This window comes from Alligator sinensis, unplaced genomic scaffold, assembly GCF_000455745.1.
Source record: "Alligator sinensis unplaced genomic scaffold, ASM45574v1 scaffold76_1, whole genome shotgun sequence".
Taxonomy (NCBI): domain Eukaryota; kingdom Metazoa; phylum Chordata; order Crocodylia; family Alligatoridae; genus Alligator; species Alligator sinensis.
The window spans coordinates 2381218-2404746 of record NW_005841865.1 but is presented as its reverse complement, the minus strand read 5'-3'; the positions used below and the strand labels follow the sequence as shown (position 1 = coordinate 2404746).

Genomic DNA, 23529 nt, shown 5'->3' with positions numbered 1-23529 from the left:
TGAATATGGCTACAAAACAGAATACATTCAGTTTATACTAGTTTACAGTTGAGTTAATAAACCTTTTCTTCATAGTTTCAGTTTACAACATGGGTCAGCTTTATCCTTCTGTCTTCAATAGCAACGGACAGCAGAATATGCATCCTTTGTCCTAGGGAAAGGAGAAAAGTCATCCTCAAAAGTGATCATGCTACTTTGTCTGAGGTGTGGAAAAGGATTTCAGTGATTCCACCCTACACCTCAGTCGCCAGGAAGCTGGAACATTGTATGTAATAAAACTGGTCATTATGGTATTCCATGAATCAGCTCTTCTAATTCGAAATAATTTAATGGCCAGGTAAATAAATATATGTTAGCTTCACAGGATACAAAATGTCTTTGGTTAGCTATCAGTACTGGATCCATTATTATTATATGAGTTTGAAAGTACCACTAGGTTACAGCATTTGGAATGTGTCCAGACAATTATTGTGTGTCTGTCAGAAAGATAGCCTGAATACCGTTTCTTTACTAGGAAACACTACTTCATATATCTAAAATTTTCTATAAACCCTCATCACGACAGTGTTTAAAAGCAATGAATCTCCAGTCATTGTAATGTAATATTCTTTGCTATTTCAGGCCTGCTCCTCCTTTCCAATCAGATCTGCCACTGCACTTCAATGTTGATCTCCAGCTATCTCCCCAACTACTCCAGTACTTCCTGCAACACTTCCTGTAAGATGATGTTCTGCCTGCTTCTCAGTAATACAGAATACTTTATTTGTATTTTAAGTTCTAATGTATGGCTTTTATCACAAACAGTAAAAATACCATCCAGTAAAACCTGTACAAGAAGTTGTCTGGCTTAAACCATGTTATTAAACAAATTCTTATGGGATCACCCCGAAGTATTTTTAATAATACTGAATGCAAGTCTGCTCCAATGATGTGAGAATGCTACCTCCAATGAGCAACTGATTTTTGCCATTTCCTTGGCATGAGTTTCATGATAATTAATCCTCTGGAAATCACATGTTCAAAGGGCATCTTCTCGCAGGCACACTTGTCTAAACTTGAAAGAGAAGATCCAGCAAATAAGATACATTATTTTATAATAATATAAAATTTATATTAGGCTTGCCAATTTCATCAGATATTACAGAGTGCTTCCCTTTGCCTTTATTAGTCATCAACTGCTGAGTTTCTGAGTTCTCTGCAGACTGAACTGTACTAACCTCCCATCACCTGGGCAGACAGGAATGTATTTCCTTTTAAAGAAAGAATCAGAGTATAAAGCAATGATTATCTCTTGCCAGGACAAGCTGGTGAGAAAATTAGGGCATCTATTTCATTTGAGGTATAACCTTCACGAGTCACTTTGTGCTGGATACTGAATGATGAGAGCATGCACTGAAAGGCAATGGCCTGGAGTTATCTGGGAATGCAGCCTGTGATATTACCTTATAGACTAATTTACTACATCCAAAGCCAATGTCACTTCGGTAGGGTAAGATGCTCTAGCAATCCTTATATGAAGGCAGACAGCAGTGGTCATTCCGACCAAGAAGAAAGCTCTAAGTCTTTCACAACCCACCACTGAAAAGGACATTTTATCATCACTCACATCAGTATACACTCTTCTTCCCTTTTCCTCTACCTGCTCTCACTTCATAGTAAATCAGCCAAAAACAAGTATCTTTCAGTCTAAAAGCTGTCATTAGTTTAATGATTTCTGTCAGCATTGCCTGATGATTATTTGTCATTGCTGTTCCCAAGTATAATATAGTCCTATGCAAGGAAGGAACAATTAAAAAAAACTGCATCAGTGGTTTAAAGTCCATTTTTCGGACATGTAAGAGACAAGTCCATAGCATATCATGAAGTCAATTGCCAATATTGTCTGGGAATATTTTGTTCTAGGAATGGGAAGTATGAGGGGTACTTTATACAGAAACCTTGCCAAACAACAAGAAGGCCTTTTGCTGGACAGGCTTGCTAATTTATTCATATATTACAGAAACACTTTTCTATGCCTTTCATTACTTGCCACCTGCTAAGCTATACTAAGGTGAGAAAAATCACCTTAGCTTTCTGCAACCTAATCATCCCAGTGGTTGGCAGCAAAAACAAGCAAGCCTACAAGACTAGGGAAAGACATTACATACAAACCAGTTTAAGTGATCAGAAACTGGTTTAAACCTGTAACAGAACAGAAGCTCAGTGCACATAAACTAGTTTCAAAATGGCCGAAACTGGTTTGAGATAAACCTGGTTGAATACAGTATCAGACTTAACTGATTGATCTCAAACTGATTTATGCAATGCCTGTCCCAAACCTCTTCCTGGTTTAAGTTAAACCAAAGTCCCCCAGAATGCTCTCTGGGCTGGGCTGTGTTCTCTGCTCCAGCGGAAGAGGAATGGCCCTCTGCTCCCCAGCTGGAGCAGAGACAGGGAGGGGTAGGGGCCTAGCCAGATGCTTGCCCCAGAAGGGAGCAGGGAAGAAGTTTATTCCCCCCTCCCTCCTTTGTCCCACCACCAACAACTTGCATTTCTCCATTGGCTGATCCAGTGGTGGAGTCATGGCCAGCCCTGGCAGTAGCCTGGGCTAAAATGGTCACGAAGGGGTTTAATTCCCCCCTTCCTGTCCCACCAGCAGGGACCTGAGCCAGAATCCACTGGGCACTCCCCGCTTGTTGCTGCAGCAGCAGAGCTGGGTGTGGCCAGATGCTGACCAGGATGGCCCCCTGAGGCAGAAGAGGCAGGGAGGAGGGGTTATTCCCTTCTCACCCCCACTGCTCCCTGGGGGACTGCAGCTGGATCTGTGCGTCCTGACTGCTGATGCCACCACGCATTCCCTGCTTGGGGCAAGCAGTGGAATAAGCTCCCCCCCACCCCCTTCAACCAGATGATGGAGGAAGGAGGGAATAACCCCGCTTCCTGCCCCTCCCCACCCCCCATCCTAAAGGGCCCTGCTAGCCAGCCTCTGGCCATGCCCCCACCCAGCCGCTGGAGCAAAGAGGGAGCAGGGGTCCTGATGGGGGCATCAGCCCCTGTCATGCTGTCCAGGGAGTATGAGCCCCTTGCCAACCGGGGGCTGCGCTGCGGGGTGGGGATTCCTCCGATGGGAATGGGCTCGCACTCCGGGAAACCATGGCAGGGGCTGCTGTCCCCATCATGGTTGCTCACCTAGCACTGCTCCAGTGGCTGGGTGGGTGCGGGGCCAGAGGCCGGCCAGCAGGACCCCTTAGGCAGAGGGGCAGGGAGTGGGGTTATTCCCCACTCTGCCCCCAGGGGACTGTAGCTGAGTCTGCCCGCCCCTACCGCCACCACTTGCTCTGTGCCCGGAGAAAGCGGCAGAATAACATCCCTCCTGCCCCTTCTGCCAGACGCCGGGGGGAAGGGGCGCTGGAGGGGGCTTATTGCACCACTTGCCCTGGGCACAGAGTGAGCGACAGCGGCAGTCAAGATGGGCAGACCCCACTGAGGTTCCACGGGGGCGGGGGGGAATAACCCCCCTCCCTGCTCCCTCTGCCTCAGAGGGCCATGTCGACCAGTAATTGGCTGCACCCGACCCCCCTGCTGCAGCAGTGAGAGGGGAGCATCTGGCAGACCCCAGCTTGGGTCCCTGCCGGTGGGACAGGGAGGGGGGAATTAAATCCCTTCCTGGCCAGTTCAGTTCAGGCTACTGCCCCGGCTGGCCAGGCCCTGCACAGCTTCCCTGCAGCTGAGGGCATGCTCTAGCACCCACTGGCGCCTGTCCTAAGCAACTACAGCCATGTGCCTGAATTTCCTCAGTTCAGAGGGAATGTCTGTGCACTTGCAAATCAGTTCAATCTAGGAAGATTAGATTAACCTGCAAAGATTGAATCAATTCAGGCTCTAGCTTTTTGAATATCTGTCCCTAGCCCAAGTGTTCACATTATAGATTTTTGGAGCCAGAAATCTTTTGTCCCAGGTCCATTTTGTCCTCATGCCCTATTTTCCAGAAGAAATGTAGTTGACTGTCTGAAGTCATATAGCAGTCAATGAGCTGTTATATCCTGAATGTCACACAACATCCCTTTAACCAGGTGGACCAAAACGCAGACATCACAGGGCACAAGGCATGGAGGGGTCCGGCCTACTCCTGAATGTTCTTACTTTTTATTAAAGCCCAAGGCATTAATTCTGCAAGCTACACCCAAGCCAGTTTCTGATCCACTGCATCATGTTCAGTGTGTTCATGAGCCTTAAGGTTAGCAACACACTGAAACGGGTAACCTTCCTTTTATATAGATTTCCAAGTGCATATTTCTGAAAATTTTCCTTTACAGTTATTTGAAAATACTCTTTAGTACTTGTATAACTATTGTGCAGTACAAAGACTGAATCATTGATTTTTTTAGCATAACAAAAAGTAAAACATAGAAGGCTGTACTGATGTTTTTAAAGGTCATTATAAGCACATTACATGAGCTCAGACTGCAGGAGAAACTTCTTTAATATCAAATAATCCTCAGTATCTTTCAGGCTTTGAGAAGCTTTGGAATGTATTTTCTAGAATATCCACTCCCACTATTTTAAGAGAACAAGATCCTATATAACACAGCTTTAAATTAAATCACCTAGCTTTCATACCCATCAGTGTTCACATTTAATTCACACTAACAACAATGTCATTCCAAAATGTACATTATGGAAAAAATCTTCCATTATAATTCTATTGCATCTGAAATCGAGTAATTGTTGCCAGGCAAATGTCCAGTAAGTTGAATATATATGAAAAGGAGCAGACTAACCTGTTCTTCAAAATGGAACAGTTCTTGCCATCTTCAAAAAATCAGAACCCCACAAATTCACATAAAGATTGGATGCTGTTGAAGAAAAATGTGTTGTCTTTGGCCAATCTTCCAGAGGGTCCTCACTTTGAGGAAGGTTAGAGAAGGTAAGCTGGGGAAAATGGAATTTGTAGGCTTCTCACATCAAATATCTGTTGTACTTAAGGCTGGAAAGCTGTGGGCGATCTTTTGAGTGTTAAAAAGTGGCTTCTTGAAGGCCAGAGGCTAATGCTGCATCTGACCTCATTCCATCAGTAGCGTAAGAAATCAAGCGACAAAAAGGAAAAAAAAACTACCAGGGCTAATGTGATCATATGAATTGTAATTTTTCTCACTACGGTTGTGTTCTCAGGGCTGCAAAAAAGGCCAGCAGGGGTTTGGTGTAGCAGCATCTAAATTTCTGCCTCTCCAAACTACGCCCCTGCTTCCCTTCTTTGCTAAGGAAAAGAGGAAAAGAAAGTGTAACTCCCCCCCCAAAATGGTGCATATTCCTAGAGAGCACAGGCCTGTTTGCTCTTTGTATGTTCCACCCTGTTTGCTTGTCACTTGTGATTTTGACTGATAAGTTATAACTGCTGATTCCTAAGGAGGTTCTGATGGAGTTCAATAGCTTAGCTAGGCAAAAAAAACCACCATGTAAGACACAGTTATTTCCTTCCTATAGAAGCAGGGGGATAGGCTGTCACACCTCCCGGGCAGTATTCTGACTTGCTATTTGAGAAAAAGAGGTTCTATTATCTTATGTTATACTAATCCTAATGTGTGAGGATTGGTTGAAAAGAATTATATTTTTCTCTGTTGAGTTTATAGTTACACAGCCTTTGCCTTCGTAGTGCAGTGGCATTTAGCTAAGTTTAATATTTTCTTTGGAAGAGGACCTTCTCTCTATCAAAACCTAACCAAAGTATCCAAGACAGGCCAGGATATTCCACAAATGCTCCAAAGTATTGTTCAACCTTCCCAAGAGGTCAAGCAACGTCAGTGTAAGAGGAAAGAGTCCTTCCCTGTGTAGAGAACAGCTTCTCACCTTGCACTGTTAAAGGAACAGAACTTCATCTCTAATCCTCTGAATTATATAGTGGAGGCATGTCTCAGAGCCACATGTCTGAGAGAGGGTGATAGGAATATTTCCCCAATGACAGGTACTCACAGAAGAGATAAGCTACGTTGCACTTTGATTCTGCCCCAGAGGCAGCTCCTAATTAATGTTTCTGTCCTGGATACACATAAAGGAGGCTTTCCCAGTTGTGCCCTTACTTATAACATTACAGAAAGCTATGCAACCATTAGAGAAAGTTTGATTTTCTTGAAAATCTGTACTTCTTTATCACACAGTGTTAACTATTATTTTAGAGAGCCTTTGGACTATGCCAGATGTAGGGGAGAACAGTGGAGGATGCTTTAGAAATACAGTCAAGAGGTAGGTAGATAGAACAGGGAGAAGCCAAAGTTGGTATCTGATACTGGATTTTAATTCAGACTCCAGTACCACATCTAAACCAGACCTAATCTGTGGGCCAAACACAGAGACAAATGCAACATCTGTTTGTATCCAGTCATGCAATACATTTCATCCACAGAAATCCTTGCTTCTGGCATATTTCCTGCAGGGTTCAAATGACAGGGGAGCGTGCGGAGGCTGAGCTCCTCCATAAGAGACCAGAGCTCCCCTATAAGATTTGAAAATGATAACCTGGTGGGGCATGTCTCAGATTCTATGAGGGCATCATGATGGCCAGCCCAATTGTTTTTTGGCAGACTCCCCACCAAGAGTCAAAGTGTAATTTGAACCCTGCTTCCTGGACATCGCTTCAACAGTGTAATATACAATAAGCATCAAGACTTGCAATTTTATTCCCAATAATCAACCCTAAGATGTCTTTCAAAGGCAGCTTTGTAAATAGTAATGGGCATCCACTTCAGTTCATAACAATAAGGATATTAAAAAGCATTGACAACAAACCTATCTGCCTACTGTGCAGGGAAGGAAAACTACTTTGTTCTGCCTATTCCACCAATGGAGCTGGCAGGAGATGTACAGCATTTGCATGTTGGATAAACATGTCATCTATCATGCAGGAAAAAAGGAATAAGCGTAAGGAGAACTGAACATCTCAGAAGTGCTTATCTAGCTGGCTAACGACTTACTTTCCCTCAGATCCATAGCTGTTCATACTGTCCTCGATGGATTCATGGCTGGCTTGACGGACTGTCCGGCTTGGCATTTCAACAGCCAGTCCAGTTTCTGTGCTCCGCTGAATAGCACCTTTCAGTCTCCGGCCATCCCCATCTAAGAACGAGAGAGATAGTAGGGTAGTCAGCTACTGTACAGAGGCACACAGTAATACAATGGAGTAGCAGAAATGAGGAGAATCCAGTAGAGCTCTCTCTTTCTGGGAATTAATCTGGAAATCCAGAAATCACCAAACGGTTCATTTTTTTTCATAATCATTGTATTGTATCTTACTGACACTCATAACAAGCTGCAGGTCTATTTGGGCACTCCAAAGTTTAAATCTAGTTTAAGCATGTAAATCAGATAGTTGCAAGTATGTGTACACATACCTACAGGACCACACATGCTGTTTTGCATGAAGTTAACCATTTAGCATAAGCCCTTTTAATAACTAGGAGTAGAGGTTAGGTGTGAAACTATGGGTGTATGAAAATCTGCTTTGCTGTTTTGAATTGGGAGAAAAACCAAGGATCCATACAGCGAGGCCACTCACAGCAGGGCCAGAAGGGCCAGAAATGACTAGACAGCACTAGGAATGGTGTGAACGAAAGAGTCCTTCAGACACAGGCAATGTTAGGACATTACAGCATCTCCAAAATGTCTTCCCAATGCTAGCCACCTGGATGGGATTTTTTTTTTTTTTTTTGTAGAAAATCCCACAAGACAAGCTATTTCTCCACACATGCACCCTCAGCCAGATTCTGAAAGAAATTACACTTTCATGGCACAGGCGCTTATTCTCTCCTGGGTTTAGTCTTTAAAGTTTCAGCCCTCTGAAATTAACGGTGGCTATTTTCATTCTCCTTTTCAGCAGTCTGTTTCTTGGAATGAATTATGTTATATAATGAATATATAATGAGTACCATTACCATTAATTGCTTCAGCGGATGTTAGAAAGCTACAAATTTCAACCTACATGCAGTGCTTATCCTGAAATATTTACATCAGCTGAAAGTTCTCTGAATGAATTGGAACGTGAGAATATTTTTTAAGATGCCACAAATATATACGAAGGTGTACTGTTTGTAAACACCCAGGTGACAGCACTCTGACCCACCAGACTGCATTAGTAATTCTAAGTAAAATTTATATGGCAGCAATATACAATGGCCTCTGGCAGGGCAAGGCCTTAGACCCAGAAAGAATTTAACACTTAAGTGGCATTACACCCAGAAGCACCTCCTGCTTATTGAAGGGTACTTCTGGAGAAGAAATGAACTAATTTATCACAGTGTCAGCCCTGGAAGGACCAATTTTAGGACACTTTGAATTCTCAAAATCTGGAAGTGGAGTCCTTGTGACAAGATATTTAGCAGAATTTGCAGATTTTATTGGAATCTGATAGGCTGTACCATGAGTGTTTCTGTTGTGGCCTACCACCAATACTGAAGTACTAGAGGACAGCATCTCTCATTAACTTAGCTACGAAGCCCCGTTCCCTGTGGTATCATGAGTGTTCCAACTTCATGACGATTTAGGCCCAAAGGCATTCTGTACCAGCTGCTGCATACATATATGGTACACTGCGTGCATGTCCCTCTGGGCTAACAGGATAGAGTCTGCATGTTTTAGGTTAAAATTAAATACAGTTGGTACTGTTTGTGTGCCTCGAGCAATGTGACAGGCACATCATATAAATTAGGAAGTTAAACAAACATTAAAAAAACCAACTCTGCTATCCAAGTCAAAAGCTTCAGGCAGGACAAATATTAATACATGCATCAATGAAGGGAAAGTCCAATGAGATGGTCTCATTTAGTCCCTGGAAAATACAAAAATTCTCTCGGTGGCATATTTATTGGCATTTTGTCCAGCCTTGCCTAGATGTCCCAAATGAGTATGCTTCCTCAGTTCACCTTAAGAAACTCCCAAGCGTACCTTTCTTGCACTCCTTCACAGTGTAGATGTTCCATTCAATTTCCCCTTTCACTGAATCTTTCCCCCATAATTATACCTTTTAGTACCTCTCTCAACAAGTCCCAGCCCTTGTTGTTGTGCACACTTTCAAAATATTAAGTTCCTTCATAAATCAACCCCTAGTCAGAAATAATAAATCAGCCTTAAAAGACATTCACGCGCTAGACCATGTAACATCTGCTCTCAAAATCACTGGATTTGCCCACTCTAATTAGAGATGGCTGGGGAATTAAATGCTCAAATTGCCCTGGAGCTCTTGCTGACAACAGATTGAGAGAGGTTTGGGGCAGGGTAAGGCATTCAGCTTCCCCAGGGCACCTGAAAGAGTACACTGTTTGTATCACATGTATTCCGATCTAATGCTAGGGTTTTTTCATAGAAGCAGGCAAAACGAAATACAGGTAACATGGCATTATGATAGATTGAGACACTAAGGCTGCTGACAGACGTGGGGGGAGACCCACGTTAGTTAGACCCAGCGTCCCAGTATCCGTATAGATCAGGTGTTTCAGCAGGGCTTTTTGGTGTTTTTATCTAAAACTGATTCAATCAGCTATTACATGAAAGGGCCAAAAAGCCCCACTGAAGTGCGAGATCTAGACAGATGTTCGGTGAGCTGAGTCAAGCTAATGCAATGCCTCTTCTGGGCATGCACTGTGCTCAGTGCAGGGGCATGCTGAGCTTAAAGTGCTGTTTGTCTTTTTTTCACATCTGTAAGCAGTCTAAAGCGTTGTACTCAACTCACTTGTAGCTGCTATAGAGCAAGTTCTGCTGTAGCAGAACAAACACAGCCATGCATCTACTGGCATTTACAGGCCTGATGATGAACCAAGAAGATTGTCTCAGTAAAGGGAAGGAGATTTAAAAAAAAGGTATGGCAATTTGCAGAGTATTTTACCACAGTCTTTAAAAGCTTTCAAGCCTTATAACTGAGATGAAAAACTGAGAGGAGTTCTGCAAACCAATCCTCCCTTAGCCAAGGTAACATGTCCAAAAGATAAAAAGCCTAAAACGGCTTTGAAGGACTTGTAACATGAATTGTGTAATGTTAGCAGCTGTTTAAGCATATTCCTGTCATAATCCATTTGTCTTAAAGTATTAGCACTATCTGAAACGTGTAAAGTGAGTGTTGCTCTTCTGCTGCTTCACCAGATTAACTCTCTGCACTTCTTCCAGTCAAGCAATAAAATCACAAAAGGTGAAGTAGTCCATCAAGTAGCTGCACCAACATGCTGCTAGACAGAAAACAAATTCTGGTTTGGAATGAGCTTGGAAAGATGAACTTTGTTGTCTGCATGCAGTGTTTCTTCTCGCCATAATGATCTTTCTGGTAAATATCTTGTGTTCAAGCCTCTGTACTTATAGACACATAGGCTAGGTACAGACACTGAAAAAGGCAGATGCAGAGGCAAAATCAATCTGTTATGCAGTTTTCTGTAAATGGCATAATTTAGGTCAGTAGCAAACAGAACACACATTTGCCCTTTGGAGGAGGGGCAAATCTCAGACTGGGTTCCACCATTTTTAAAGCAGGCTATGTATGCCAAACTTCTGCTCTGTTATGGGTATAAATTGGTTTACAATCACTTAAAGCTCAGGAGCCAGGTACAGACATTACACTTTTACCAGAGTAAGGCCAAAAGGTACTATTTGCTTATCTACCTAGACTTCTTGTATATTACAGGCCCCAAAAATGTATCCATTTATTGCGTATTGAGCTCAAAAAACCTGCATTTGGCTGCAATCTCTCCCAAAAAATAATACAGTCTTAATTAGACCTCAAGATGTAGAATTTCTTACTTCTCTTGATAGCTTGTTCCAGTGGTTAATCATTTTTTAAACTATGTGCCTTAGTTTCACTTTGAATTTGTGTAGCTTTAGCTTCCAGACATTACTTCTTGCAAAAAAATCCTTTTTTCACTAGATTAAAGAATCCTTCAGTACCCTGTGTTTTTCTCTGTGAAGGTACTTACTCGCTGCAATTATGTCCCCTCTAAATCTTCTTGACAAGATGAACATTTTTCAAAATCTATTAAAAAATGTGGACACCAAAACTGCACATAATATTCTAGCATTTACCTGACAAGTATCACCTCAAAAGGTCAAGTCATCTTCCATTTATTCCCTTCCTCCCTGTTCATACTTCCAAGATTGTATTTTTAATACAGAATCACACTGATGTTTATTCCCTCTAATGCCTGGATCCATTTCAGTCACTGATTTCCAGGCTATAATCCCCACCATTTTGTTGATACAGCCTGTGTTCCTTGATACTATGTCTATAACTTTTTATTCATCTGGAATGAAACAGTTTGCTTGAACGGGCCCAACTCACTAAGCAATGCTGTACGAATGTCCTATTTGCCTTATTAATTACCATTCTGCCAGTTTTGGGGGCAGCTGAAATTTTTATCAGCAATAATTTTGTATTTAGCTCCAGATCACAGATGAAAATGCTGAGTGATGTGAGGCCTGGTACCAACTTCCTCCTGACCCCACTAAAAACACCCAACTTGATAACAATTCCCCACCCACAGCTAATTTTTGACATTTTAGCCAGGTCTTAATCCTTTAACATTTACAGTTGCTTGAATCAGAATGTCATATCGTAGTAAGTGACACACCTTACAAAAATTCAATTACATCTGTTCAGATACCTTTATCAACCAAACATGGATGGAAACCCTGTTTGACAAGACTCATTTTCCATTAAAAAAAATCTTGATAGACAGTTACCTTTCTATCCTTTAAATCCTTATTAATAAAATCTTGCATTTTCCATTACCTTGTCTAGGACTGATGTCTGGCTAACTGGCTTATAGTTATTTCAATACAGTCTAGAAATGGATTGGAGGGAGTGAAAGTGATACCACTTGAAGCATTAGAGAGATAATAGGACACTTCTGAGCATTTTTGAGGCTGCCAACTACAATAAAAGCTAGTTCTTACAAATGATGCACCAAGATTATCATTACACATTCCTTTAGGTTTTTGTTGCTTTGATATTGGGGAGAAAACCTAAGGGTTTTACCCCAAAACACAGTCATTGTCTTGCACAGTACATATTATCTTACACATCAGTCTAAAGCACAGGTCTCCAAAAAGCCATTTCTTTCTGCTACAGACAGCTTTTTCTGTGATCAAAAGACACAGAGTCTTGAAAATCCACTCTGAATTCTACAATAACTCATTAGAAGGCCAAGATGATAAAATCAGACATTATTACCCTTCAACAAATGATGGCTTCACAATTTACTGAGCTTATTGTACAGAGGCTTCCAGTACTTCCTGTTTCCCTTTTATTCTTAGGTCACCTTTTCCCTTCTGACTTTTCCTCATCCCTCCCCTCCTGGTTGCTTTGTTACCATCCTTTTCTTTTCCAGTTTCTCATTTTAAATGTTAGTCCTCAGGTTCACAGACTTCCTCTCAAGCTTCCACAGGAACAAACCAGTCTGATATATGAAGAAGTGTGGTGCCTGTCAAACTTTTTAAATGAGTTGATATTGATTCAAGATTGGGATCAGAAATTGACTGAATTCAAACTCAATTAGCTTTACTTCTAGGTTAATCCATTGCTCTAAAACACGGAACATATTCATATCCAAAGGAAATGTACAGGCAGAACCAATACAGACTATGCACTGTGCTACCAAGTCCTCTGTTGAACATATCAATTAGCCTTTTACTCCTTGGGAATGGTGTTCAAATGTTTGGATTTTGTTGCTAGAGAAAAATCAGCTGGAGGCTTGTTCTCAAGACCCACTTGTTCCAATTGCAAAAACTAATAAGCAAATAAATGTTTTACTTTAGCTAAATACATGAGGTCTAAGACCAAAATAACAGAGGTGGCAATTGCTGTGCATCAGCAGAGCTGAAGAAGGCAAGCATGATGGAGATAACTGGGGGTCTTGCAGGTCAGCATTCAGGAGCATCAGCGGAGCAAGACCAAGATAATAAATGGCTTGGCACATCACAGCTGAGGTGCCCTGGCAGAGCCGTGTGCAAAAGCATGTAAAAAAATCTGGCTGTGTTAACAAGGCACCAAATTCTCTTCATTTAAAAAAGTAAAAACAAGCAGAACCCCCAGAACTTGCTCATTTCCCCACATGGAACATTTGTCACATAAGGGACACGTCAGAGGATGGGGGGGCACGTGACTCCCCAGATTTATGTGCTGACAGCGGGGCATGGGGCACAGGGCTGCAGCTTGGCAGCAGCAGGGGTGGTGGCAGTGGCAGCGGCAGCGTCGCGAGTTCTGCACCAACGGCAGGGTGTGGGGCTGCAGCCCAGCCGGACCCAATGCCTGGTAGCAGTGGGGGCAGCAATGGCAGCAGCGTGGAGTTGTGCCCCCTCATTGCAGTGATGGTGCAGTGTTGTGCGCCCCCCCCTCCCCACTTACGCATTGCCTATGGCTTGTCCTGAGACAAAACAAGGGAAGATCATTTGGGTCAGCCTCACAAATGAAAAGCAAGGAGCATTGTGTAACCAAGCAGACACCTCAGAAGGGGTTAAAAATCCTTGGGAAGATGATGGGTGTATGAAGAGTTAGGTTCCCTTGCACACTAGTTCACTGTGTGACTATCTGCATATGCATGCAACAAAGCAAGTACTGCAGTGCAAACCTCCGGTCAGAAGCAAATGAGGAACCAAGTGATTGTGCTGAATTACTGGCCACCTCCCCTTTCTTCAGCTAAATAAAAGCTTCGGTTTCAAAGGCTTCACTGAGGAAAGAATATGAATCCCAGTTTCTCTGTTTATAATTCTGTCATTGTGGTGGTGTTTTCTTTAAAAAAATAACAAAATATTTTCCTTTCTGCTTATTCAGATGCTGAATCCCTACAGACCAATTGCCAGAAGGTGTTTCATTATGAATCCAGTCTGAGATTAATAGAAGAATCCCTTTGTTCAAATCCAAGAGAGACAAGAAATGTCTCTAAAGAATGGCATGAATACGCAACACCTGTGACAACCCAGCATTCACAGTGAATGCACACGCTGATTTGTCTGTACGTGGTGCACCAAGCAGGCCTTTGTGGAATTTGAGGTATTTATCTGTGTTTGTAGCAAGCAATGTTCTTTTAAAAAATGAATGCTGCTGTTTAGAGAAAAAAAAAATTGTCATTTCTAAATGCAGTTTAACCAGCTGAACTCAATCTCACCATGCCTGAGAGAGCTGACACTATTGACAAGTGTTTCACATTTCTACATGCTATGGGTCGTGAATGATGAGCACCTGAAGTGAGGCATCTTGAACTGTGCCCAGGAGCAACCAGGACTAACAGTGACTACTGTCACTGCCAAATAATCCATTGGAAAGACAGAAATGGCCAGAGATAAACAGAGGCACACATCTGTCAGTTTGATATACTCCTCTTGTCCTAGTTTCAGGTCACAAATGCCCACCTGACTACTGGGGTGTAGGTTGTAGCCGTGATTAAGGACATGGGCAGACAAGGTTCTTTGGGTGAATCTGATATCTTTTATTCATCCCTCTTCTCTCCCCCCCACCAGCCTATCTTTCACCCACTGACTCCTCAATCTACGTTTTCACTGACTACCTGTCTTGTATGCATACCAGCCCAGCCTCTGGCTTCTTTACTTTTCATTCCATCCAGAAAGAGCACACACCAACTGCAGAAACTTCCTTAGCCTGATGAAGGGTTTTGGAACCCAAAAGCTTGCTTAATAATTGTTTTCCAACTATTTAAGTTGGTCTAATAAAAGATATCAGATTCACCCAAAGAACCTTGTCTGCCATCTGACTACACACTTGCTTCCAGAGTCCAGAAAAAGTCCTGCTATAGGACAGAAGTAGCATTTTAAATATTATTCTTGATCTATTTAGAATTAGAGCATTATCACTGCAAAGGAAAGGTCTTTATAATACTTTTAGCTCCTACAAAAAGTAATTAAAGAAGCAATTAGTTTATTGCCAAGACAACCACAAAACTTAAATTGGCCATAAATCATTTGGAAAAAACAGCTATGTTTGCAGTCACCAACTTAAGTGTTGAGAGAGGAATTACACCCATGCTACACTTGTTATGAACTGCTCCACAGCGCCTATAAAAATAGCCCTTAAGGAATCAGAAAGAAATGGTTCCTGGTGTACTCATTTCATTGCCTTCCCTGCTCTTGCATCAAGCTTTCAAACCAAGTACAGCAGCATGGACCTGCCCTAACTTAAAGCAGAGCACCTGTTATGCCCTAGCTCCAGCAACCACCTCAGTTATGAAGGGCTTGAATTCACCTTTACTGCCTCCTTTGCAGTTCACGAGCAGACCCTAATTTCATAGGAACAAAGAACTGGAAGTTGTTCCATCCAGTCCCCCACTAATACAGGCACCCTCCTAGAGTGGCACATGCTTATGTTATCATCTTTCTCACTGCTAGTTAGGTTTTTGCCCATACTTCTATTGGAAGCCCATTCCAGGGCCTCACTGTTCTGAAGGTGAGAAACAAATTTCCAGTCCAAATTCACTCACAGCTTTTTCACCTGCTTTTTTGGAAAAAAAAAAATGTACTTTAACATAAATACTTCTTTTCCCTTGCTACTGTTTACCCACTAGGATATTTGCAGATTCCCTGCTCAGCCTTTCTTTTGTTAGGCTTAACAGACCAGGGGCTCTTTGAGGGGGTATGAGCTCCCAGATTCAGAGCCCAGAACATTCCTCCTCCCCCTCTCCTTTTAGAAAAAAGGGAGACAACAGTTCACATAATTTTTTTTTCCAGTAACTGGTGGCAGGTGCCTGCTGGCAGCCCTGGAAGCTTATGTCCTTTCTTAACTCACTGAACATGAACTGCATAAGCACAAAGAGAAAGAACTTTAACTTCCATGAACCAGAAAGAAGGACTGCTCATTACATGGGCCAGACTAGGTTGCAGGGCTCTCTAAGCCAGGGTTTAGAAAGTGCTGCCTCTTTTTTTAGTAAGTATCACAATAGCTACCTAAAAAAAGCAGTCAACCCTCTGTTCTTCTACCCATTCACTGAGGAATAGCACATAAGCCTAGCAACCCCCTCCCTCAGCAACAGTATCTACTCTGAAATAGGCACTACCAGCTTTTTATACTCTCTCTCCAGGGGCAGGGGCATTCTGGGAGGAGCTCCTCTGCCTAAATGACCACAGATTGAAAGGCAGAGGAGCACCTGTTCTTAGGGAAAAAACAACACCTGGGATTTCTAAGCATAGCACATGTGAAACAGAGGCTCCCCTCTCCACAAGCACAGCAGCTAGAGCAAAGGAAGCTCTTTCACCCCAGATGACCTGAGCTGTGGTTGTTACTAAATCTAGTTGCATGCATATTTAAATAAGCCTCAACACTCTGCAACTTTCACTAAGTTTTCTCACTGTATCTGACTGGGACCAAGTTCAGGGAGTGGATTTTCAGTAGCCACTTAATCCTCGCTGTTATTAAAAAAAATGCTTGCAGGGTTTAACATTTTGAGCAATAAGGCTACCACCTGCAGTAATACTTTTGAGAAGAGGAAAACTTGTCTGTTGTGCATTGCCTGAAAGACCCCTTTAGTTCAAATGGGCCATCCGTTAGTCACTGGTAGATACTTCCTGGGTCACCATGGAGCTGGGCTAAATTTGAATTCAGGATTTGAAGGGGGAGTGCTATTTTCAATCTGGGGGACAAAATAATCTCCATTAGCAGGAGGGGGATCAAAGGCTTGTATTGGCTGTCACAGAACGCTGCAAATGCTTTTCTGCCTGGCCTCTGAGGAAGTAGGTAGCCACCAAGCATGAAAACAAGACATTTGATTTTTTTTCAGACCCTTTTCTTTAGATGGTTTATAGCAACTGAAGGGACATTTGAGCTGAGTTGGGATTTCCCTGAGGATATGTCCACTTAACTACTGGTCAGACTTGACATCAAAACCATCCATTTTGCTTTCCCATTTTCAGAAGACCAATTTTCTTGATTTTTAAAATATCTTAAATAGGTTCTCCTTGCATCTTTAAAGTTGTGGAGAATAGTCACCCTGATATCATTTTTAAAGCCACTGGAAAAATTTACATAAATTGTAGGGTGGAAAAATGACAGTTTAAGGGAGGGGGAGAGGGGAGGAGGGAATGATGTTTGAAACTGCAGTGAGACATTTCAAAATCAAAGGTTCTGAAACATTCAAAAAAGTAATTTAGCAGGAAGAAAAGCAGCCTCACTCTTACTTTTCAGAGGGCAAAAAGTGGAAAAAAGTAAGTAATAAGAGTAAGGGCTTGCTTTCTTTACTGAAATGAAAATTTTGAAAATCTTACAAAGAAACCATTTTTGAAGTTTTTCATCACAGAAGAGAAAAATACAGACATAAGGTAAAGTTGTTATTTCTTCCAAAATATTTTATGGAAGCTATTTCTCATTTGGCTCTCTAACTACAATTCGTTCTAAGTGTCTGTTTATTTTTATTTAACTTTATTTTTCCTTTCTTTATTTTTCCTTTCTTTGGGAAAGGGGGCGGGGAGGAAATGAGTATTTCACAGTTGCAGCAGGAGGTGTGTAATCCAGTAGCTTCTACTCTCAGGCTCAGCAGGTGTGGATCCTCATCTTGATTTATGTAAAACATAAAAAGCATACTTCCAGAACCCTGGATGCCATCACTCACAGTGAAAAATAGAAGCCACTCCAGGAAGAGCACAGACCATCTGCAGATGCTTTCTCTCAAAAGCTTGCTAAGAAGAATTTTTCCAACTATTTGAGTTGGTCTAATAAGAGATATCAGATTTACCCAAATAACCTTTTTTGCCTACAAGCCAGATAATGCATAGCAGCATACAGAACAGGTTGATTTAGGACAACACATTGAACTACAGCTGTGTGAATAACTGATTTTTGGCCCATTGGCTATTTAAAAGAAAAAGGAGAAGACGACGACAAAAAATATGGAGGAAAAAACATGTTTTAGGCTGCCCCCAAAATGAAAATTTTCAAGTTTTGGTAAACAAAGACAAAATATATTTTTTGTGTCAAATAAAAGATCTTTTTCTAGATTTGTGAATTAAAGTGTTTTAATATTGCTTGGATAGTTAGACTAGCCACACTCCTTGGGATTTTGGCCCCTGCGCAGAGTGAGGGGCCAGCAGTACTGGCCTCCCAGCTATAACCAGCCTTGCCCCTCCAGTCCTTCCCTTCAGCACAGCCTTACTGGCACGACCCCCAGCTCCTGCAGTGTGGCTGCTGAGCATGTGTACACACGTGTGCATGCTAAATCAATAACAATAAAAAAAACCACTCATTTTTTTGCAATTCTGAAAATTTCAATTGATGAAAATTGAAATAAATGCTTAAAAATAAACATTGATTTTAGCCATCAAAATTTTAAAAACCCATAAAAATCAAATTCTGCCAAGCCTATGTATAGGCTGGGCTGTTCCAGCTGGAATACACCACTGGTATAGTGTAGACATGCCTTAATTGAGGTATTCTGAATTCCTAGGTAGTCTCCTATCCCAGCACTAGCTAGCCCAAGGATTGTTACCTTCACGACTGGGTACATTCAGTCTTACCTGACCACAGGCAATTAACAGTAATCATTACTCAAATTATACAGACCACTGTGTTGTAACAGTTATTTTCCAGAAAGGGAAAATGCCAAAACTAATATTAATAAGTAAGGAAATATTAATGCAGAACTGCAATCTTATTGCTCAGCCCAACAGTCTGAAAGTTCAAAAGCTAAGAAGTCCTTGGTGCCATGAAACAAACTGAAATGTAGGCAGGCAGACAATTTAATGCCTTGCAGAGACTCCTGAAGCCTCCCTTTGACCCCCCAGAAAAGGACTTTAGTTAATCCATGTCCAGAGGGGGTGCAGTGTCATGGCTGCACCCTGCTCCCCTCCTCCCCTTTCAGATTGGATCTCATCCCAGGAACCTAATGGGGATTTTTTTTTAAATCCCCAAAGCACATGAGAATCCTTCCCTTTCCCTCCATAGTCAGAGGCAGATCACTCCCTTATCCCCCATCCCACTGCTTTCTCTGCTGTCCCAGGGGCAAGGGAAGCTTCAAAGTCAGACCTGCCTGTTCCATCCAGGCTGTATTGGGGTGGGCTCATCTGGGAACAGTGACAGCAGCAGAGGCAATGGGCAGAGAGGTTCCCGGGGGTCCATGCAGGGGGAACCCATCCCCTACCCATCTGTGCTGCTACCACTGTCACTGTTCCCAGATGAACCCAGCCCTGGCATAGCATGGATGGGGCAGTGAAAAACAGCTTCAAAGTTTCCCCCAATTTAGGTCAGCGGGGGAAGCAGTAGCAGTAGGGTGGAGAGGAAGGAAAAAGACACGCCTAATCATGGAAGGGAAAGGGGCAATTCTTATGTGCTTTGGAGACTTTAGAAAAGTCCCTATAGGCTCCAATGGTGTGGGCTACCCACACCAGTGCGTGCGGTGGGAGGGGGCAGGCAGTTGGGAGCAGGGGTGCAATCAACTCTATGGCCCAGATAGTTGCTCCTGCACCTGCACGTTTCAAAAATCCCTGATCTACCCCTGCCCCCCTGGTTAGAAGTCTTATGACCTACCAAATGTGGTGATTTGTTATAAAGGCTTGTACAAGAGCCCTACTTAATTACAGCTGTATTGAAGAATCAGAGCAGTGTGTCCTAGTTTTGCCATCCATCTTATCCTATTTTTAATTCTGAGGCCATTATCTTAGCCCAAGATCTGAAATATGAATGAACCAGAGCTGCTGTAAACTTCTAGATTCAGAGGAGAATCAAGAAAAGGTGTAAAAGTTCAGGGAAGTTAGATGATTATAAAGTGTCGCTGTAAATGAGTGTTCGTGTTAAATGAACTCATGGTCTTGTCTCTACTTTACCACTTTGCCATGTGATGTCATCACTTTATTTTGTCCTTCTGTGCCCCCTGAAAGGCTGCTACTTATGATGCGCAGGGATTCGGGTTTTCCATTTGTCACAGAAAAACACAGTAAAACCCAGAGTTCCTCATTTTAAGGAGAAAAACCTGGATTTTTCCTCCTTTAAAAGGAGAAAAACACAGAAAACAGCGGGTTTCCACTTGCAGGCTGGGAAGAGTTCCAGCCTGCAAGGGGCTGCATGGAGTGGGAGGCGGGCGGTTAGGCAGGGGACACCACATGTACACATGCACAAGGCCACCAGGCAGCATGGGAAGCAGCTCTCCTCAGGCAGGTCTGGGAGGGGAGAACTGAGGTTCCCATAGTGAGGGAGGGAGTTGGGCAGGACTGGGGCTACTGCCCAGCTGTGGTGGTGTGTGGGCCTGGGGCCCAGGGCCAGAATGCGTGTCTGCAGGGCCCGAGCACAGAGCAGGGTGAGACTGCAGGTAGCTCATCCAGGAGGTGATTGCGGGGGGGCTGGCTCCCTGCCACTGTGTGCACTCCCAGGGAGGGCATGGGGTGTATGTGCCTCCCAGATTTGTGCACAGGTTGGGTGTGGGCTGCCTGCTGCAGGCTCAGGGCTCCCTTCCCTGCTGCCTTCCCTCTGGGGCCTCCACAGCCCAGAGGGTGGGACCTGGCCTGGCAGGGCAGAGTGGAGCTGGGTAGGAAAGCTCAATGCTGGCACTGCGAGCCAAGTGCCACTATGGCAAGGTGCCCCCTGCCCATGCAGCAGCAGCAGGCTCAACTCCATGCTTCCACCCCTACTGCTGCCAGGCAGGCAGGGGGCGCTTTGCCATGGTGGTGCTAGGCTCGCGGCAGCAGCATTGAGCTTCCCTGCCCTGCTCTGCCCTGCCACACTGAATTGTGGAGGTCCTGGGGTGAGGGCAGCAGAGTGGGAAGCCCTGAGCCTGCAGCGGGCACCTCTCTCACACCCTGTGCACAATGCTGGGGGTACAATTCTGAGCCCCACCCCAGCTCCTACTTGGCCCAGCACCCCAGGGAGCTGCCAGCACATGAGCCGGGGGGGGGAGTACCCACCTTTCCTTCCCTCAGTGGGGGGGAGGAACCCCCATTAGCCCCTCTAGCCCCCCAAGAGTAGCGAGGCACCGGCCGGCCCTTCTGTGCATGCCTGGCAACAGCACAAGCCTCAGTTTGGTCCTGGCTCCGGTGCGAGACGCATGGGTGTAAGCCCGCTGCGCCCCTGTGAGCCCAGGGACCCCCAGCGAGACCCCAGGACCCCCTGACAAGCCCCGGCCTGCCCTAGGTAAGCAGGGGCCCGTGGAGGGAGGGACCTAGACAGCTGGGAGCGGGCTAAGTGGGCCGAGGGGGGTCACGCCCCTCCCCCCCCAGCTCCTACTTCGCCCAGCCGCCCAGGGAGCCGCGCAACCGGAGCCTCGTGAACAGGCTGTGCAAACAGGCATGCTTCTAGGCCCGGCATGCAAGTTTGCATGGGAGGGCCCGAGGCCCTGTGAGCCCCACTAGGGAAGCCAGTCCCAGCCGTAGCCAGCCCACCAGCGGCATGACGCGGATGGTCCCCTCAGGGTCTGTGGCCCTCCCTCTGGCACCTCAGAGGCCTCCACCCAGACGGAGCCCATGGTCCAGGCTCCACGCAGACGGCGCCCCTGGCTCTCGGCTGCGAGGGCTGCCTGTCGCTTTTTCAGGCTCTGGGGCCCGGAAGCATGGCCACCTCCCCTTGTGGGGTCTGCTCCCTACTGGGGTCTCTGGTGCACCAGCTAGAGGAGCTCTAGGCTGAGTCCAGAGACTGTGCGCCATCAGGGACTGTGAGCAGGAGATTGACTCCTACTGCCAGGCCCTTCTGCCCCGGGAGGTGGAGGGTAGACCACGGTCTCCCTCCAGGACAAGGGAGGACTCCGGGACCTCCCATTCTGTCCAGCCCAGGGGCTGGACCAAGGTGGGCAAGGGCCCCAAGGCCTGCTACACCAAGGCCCCCACCCCACTGGAGCTTTGAAACAGGTACAAACCTCTTGCAGCCCCAGCAGAGCCTGCTGAGTTGCCAGCTCCTGCAGGCAACACCGGCGCTACTGTAGCTACTGCCCCTGCTCTCCCCAAGACAGAACGCAAAGTGTTTGTCATGGGAGACTCCATCCTGAGGGGAACTGAGGGGGCCTGGGAAGTTTGCCGCTTCCCGGGAGCCCGCATCCGAGACATTGCGGAGACTCCTCCAGCCCACTGAGCACTATCCCATGCTCCTTATCCATGTGGGCACCAATGACACAGCTTGGAGCGCTCCCAGCCGGGTCATGAGGCACTACAGGGATTTGAGAGCAGGGCTTAAGGGGCTGGGGGCGCAGGTGGTGTTTTCTGTGATCCTCCCTGTCTCGGGCTATGGGCTGAAGAGGGAGAGAAGGATCCAGGTAGTAAACCAAAGACTGTGGCGCTGGTGTCATCGGGAAGGCTTTGGCTTCCATGACCACAGTCCGCTCTTTGGTGAGAGAGGCAGCAAGCTGCTGGGAAGGGACGGCCTCCACCTCTCTCCCCTAGGGAGGAGGCTCTTCTCAGCTAGACTGGCTGACCTGCTCCCCCGGGCTTTAAACAAAGCCCGCCGGGAGATGGGGGGGACTACTGCCACTGCTGGCCCACTGAGCAACTCTTGCAAAGCCAGCAGGTCAAGGCATTTCAGGGGTTCCACCCCTGCCCCAGCCCTAGAACAATCTGTAGGCAAGGCAAGTGCCCCCAAGGGGACACTTGCATGCCTATACACAAATGCCAGGAGTCTGGGGAATAAACAGGAGGAACTTGTCCTCCTGCTAAATGCAAATAACTGTGATGTCGTAGAGAGAACGGAGACCTGGTGGGACTCCACCCATGACTGGGCCACAGGTATAGATGGCTATACCCTATACAAGAGGGATCAAGTGGACAAAAGGGGCGGAGGTGTAGCTCTTTATGTCAAGGAAAGCTACGCATCCCTGCAAGCCGACATTGCACCCACAGTGGGCGACTTGAAACCCTCTGGGTTAAAATCCATGGGGAATACGGCACAGGGGATACTATGGTGGGAGTCTACTACAGATCCCCTACCCAGGTTCAAGACCTTGACCAGGAGTTTGCCAGGGAATTGGCTGAGTCCACGCGCTCCTGGTGCACGATTGTCATAGGAGACTTTAACTACCCAGACATCTCGTGGGAGGAGCACTCAGCCAAATCTGAGCAAAGCTTTCTCTCATGCGTGGATGACCTCTATCTGATGCAGGAAGTCTACGGGCCGATGAGAGGTAAAGCATTTCCTTTTATGACCAGGTGACCTATCACCTGGACAAGGGGGAAGAGATTGATGTCATATATCTTGACTTCAAAAAAGCCTTCAATCTGGTACCCCATGATCACCTCTTGGCAATACTAGCTAACTGTGGCCTCGACCTCACCACAATCCGCTGGCTGGGGAACTGGCTCCATGGTAGGATCCAAAGGGTGGTGGTTGATGGAAGCCAACTGTCTTGGTGTGTGGTCACCAGTGGGGTCCCTCAAGGTTCTATCCTATGGCCTGTACTGTTTAACATCTTCATCAATGATGTGGACACTGGTGTCAGAAGCGGGCTGGCCAAGTTCGCCGATGACACCAAACTCTGGGGTAAAGCATCCACACCTGAGGATAGGAGGGTGATCCAGGCAGATCTTGACAGGCTCATGAAATGGGCGGATGAGAACCTGATGGTGTTCAACACCGAAAAATGCAAGGTTCTCCACCTTGGGAGGAAAAACCTGCAG

The 23529-nt window shown here is 45.1% G+C and overlaps 1 protein-coding gene across 2 annotated transcripts in view; it reads right to left on the bottom strand.

Annotated features, from left to right (window-relative positions):
• The window catches only part of RIMS4 (regulating synaptic membrane exocytosis 4), a 95003-nt gene that overhangs the window by 21574 nt on the left and 49900 nt on the right, over nucleotides 1-23529 (bottom strand). For both annotated transcript variants that reach the window (XR_003091726.1, XM_006016673.2), the window contains exon 2: nucleotides 6948-7089. Coding sequence is in view for 1 of the 2 variants with exons in the window: in XM_006016673.2 (XP_006016735.1) it covers nucleotides 6948-7089 (142 nt within the window). In the remaining variant the exon portion in view is untranslated. The remainder of the gene's footprint in view (nucleotides 1-6947; nucleotides 7090-23529) is intronic.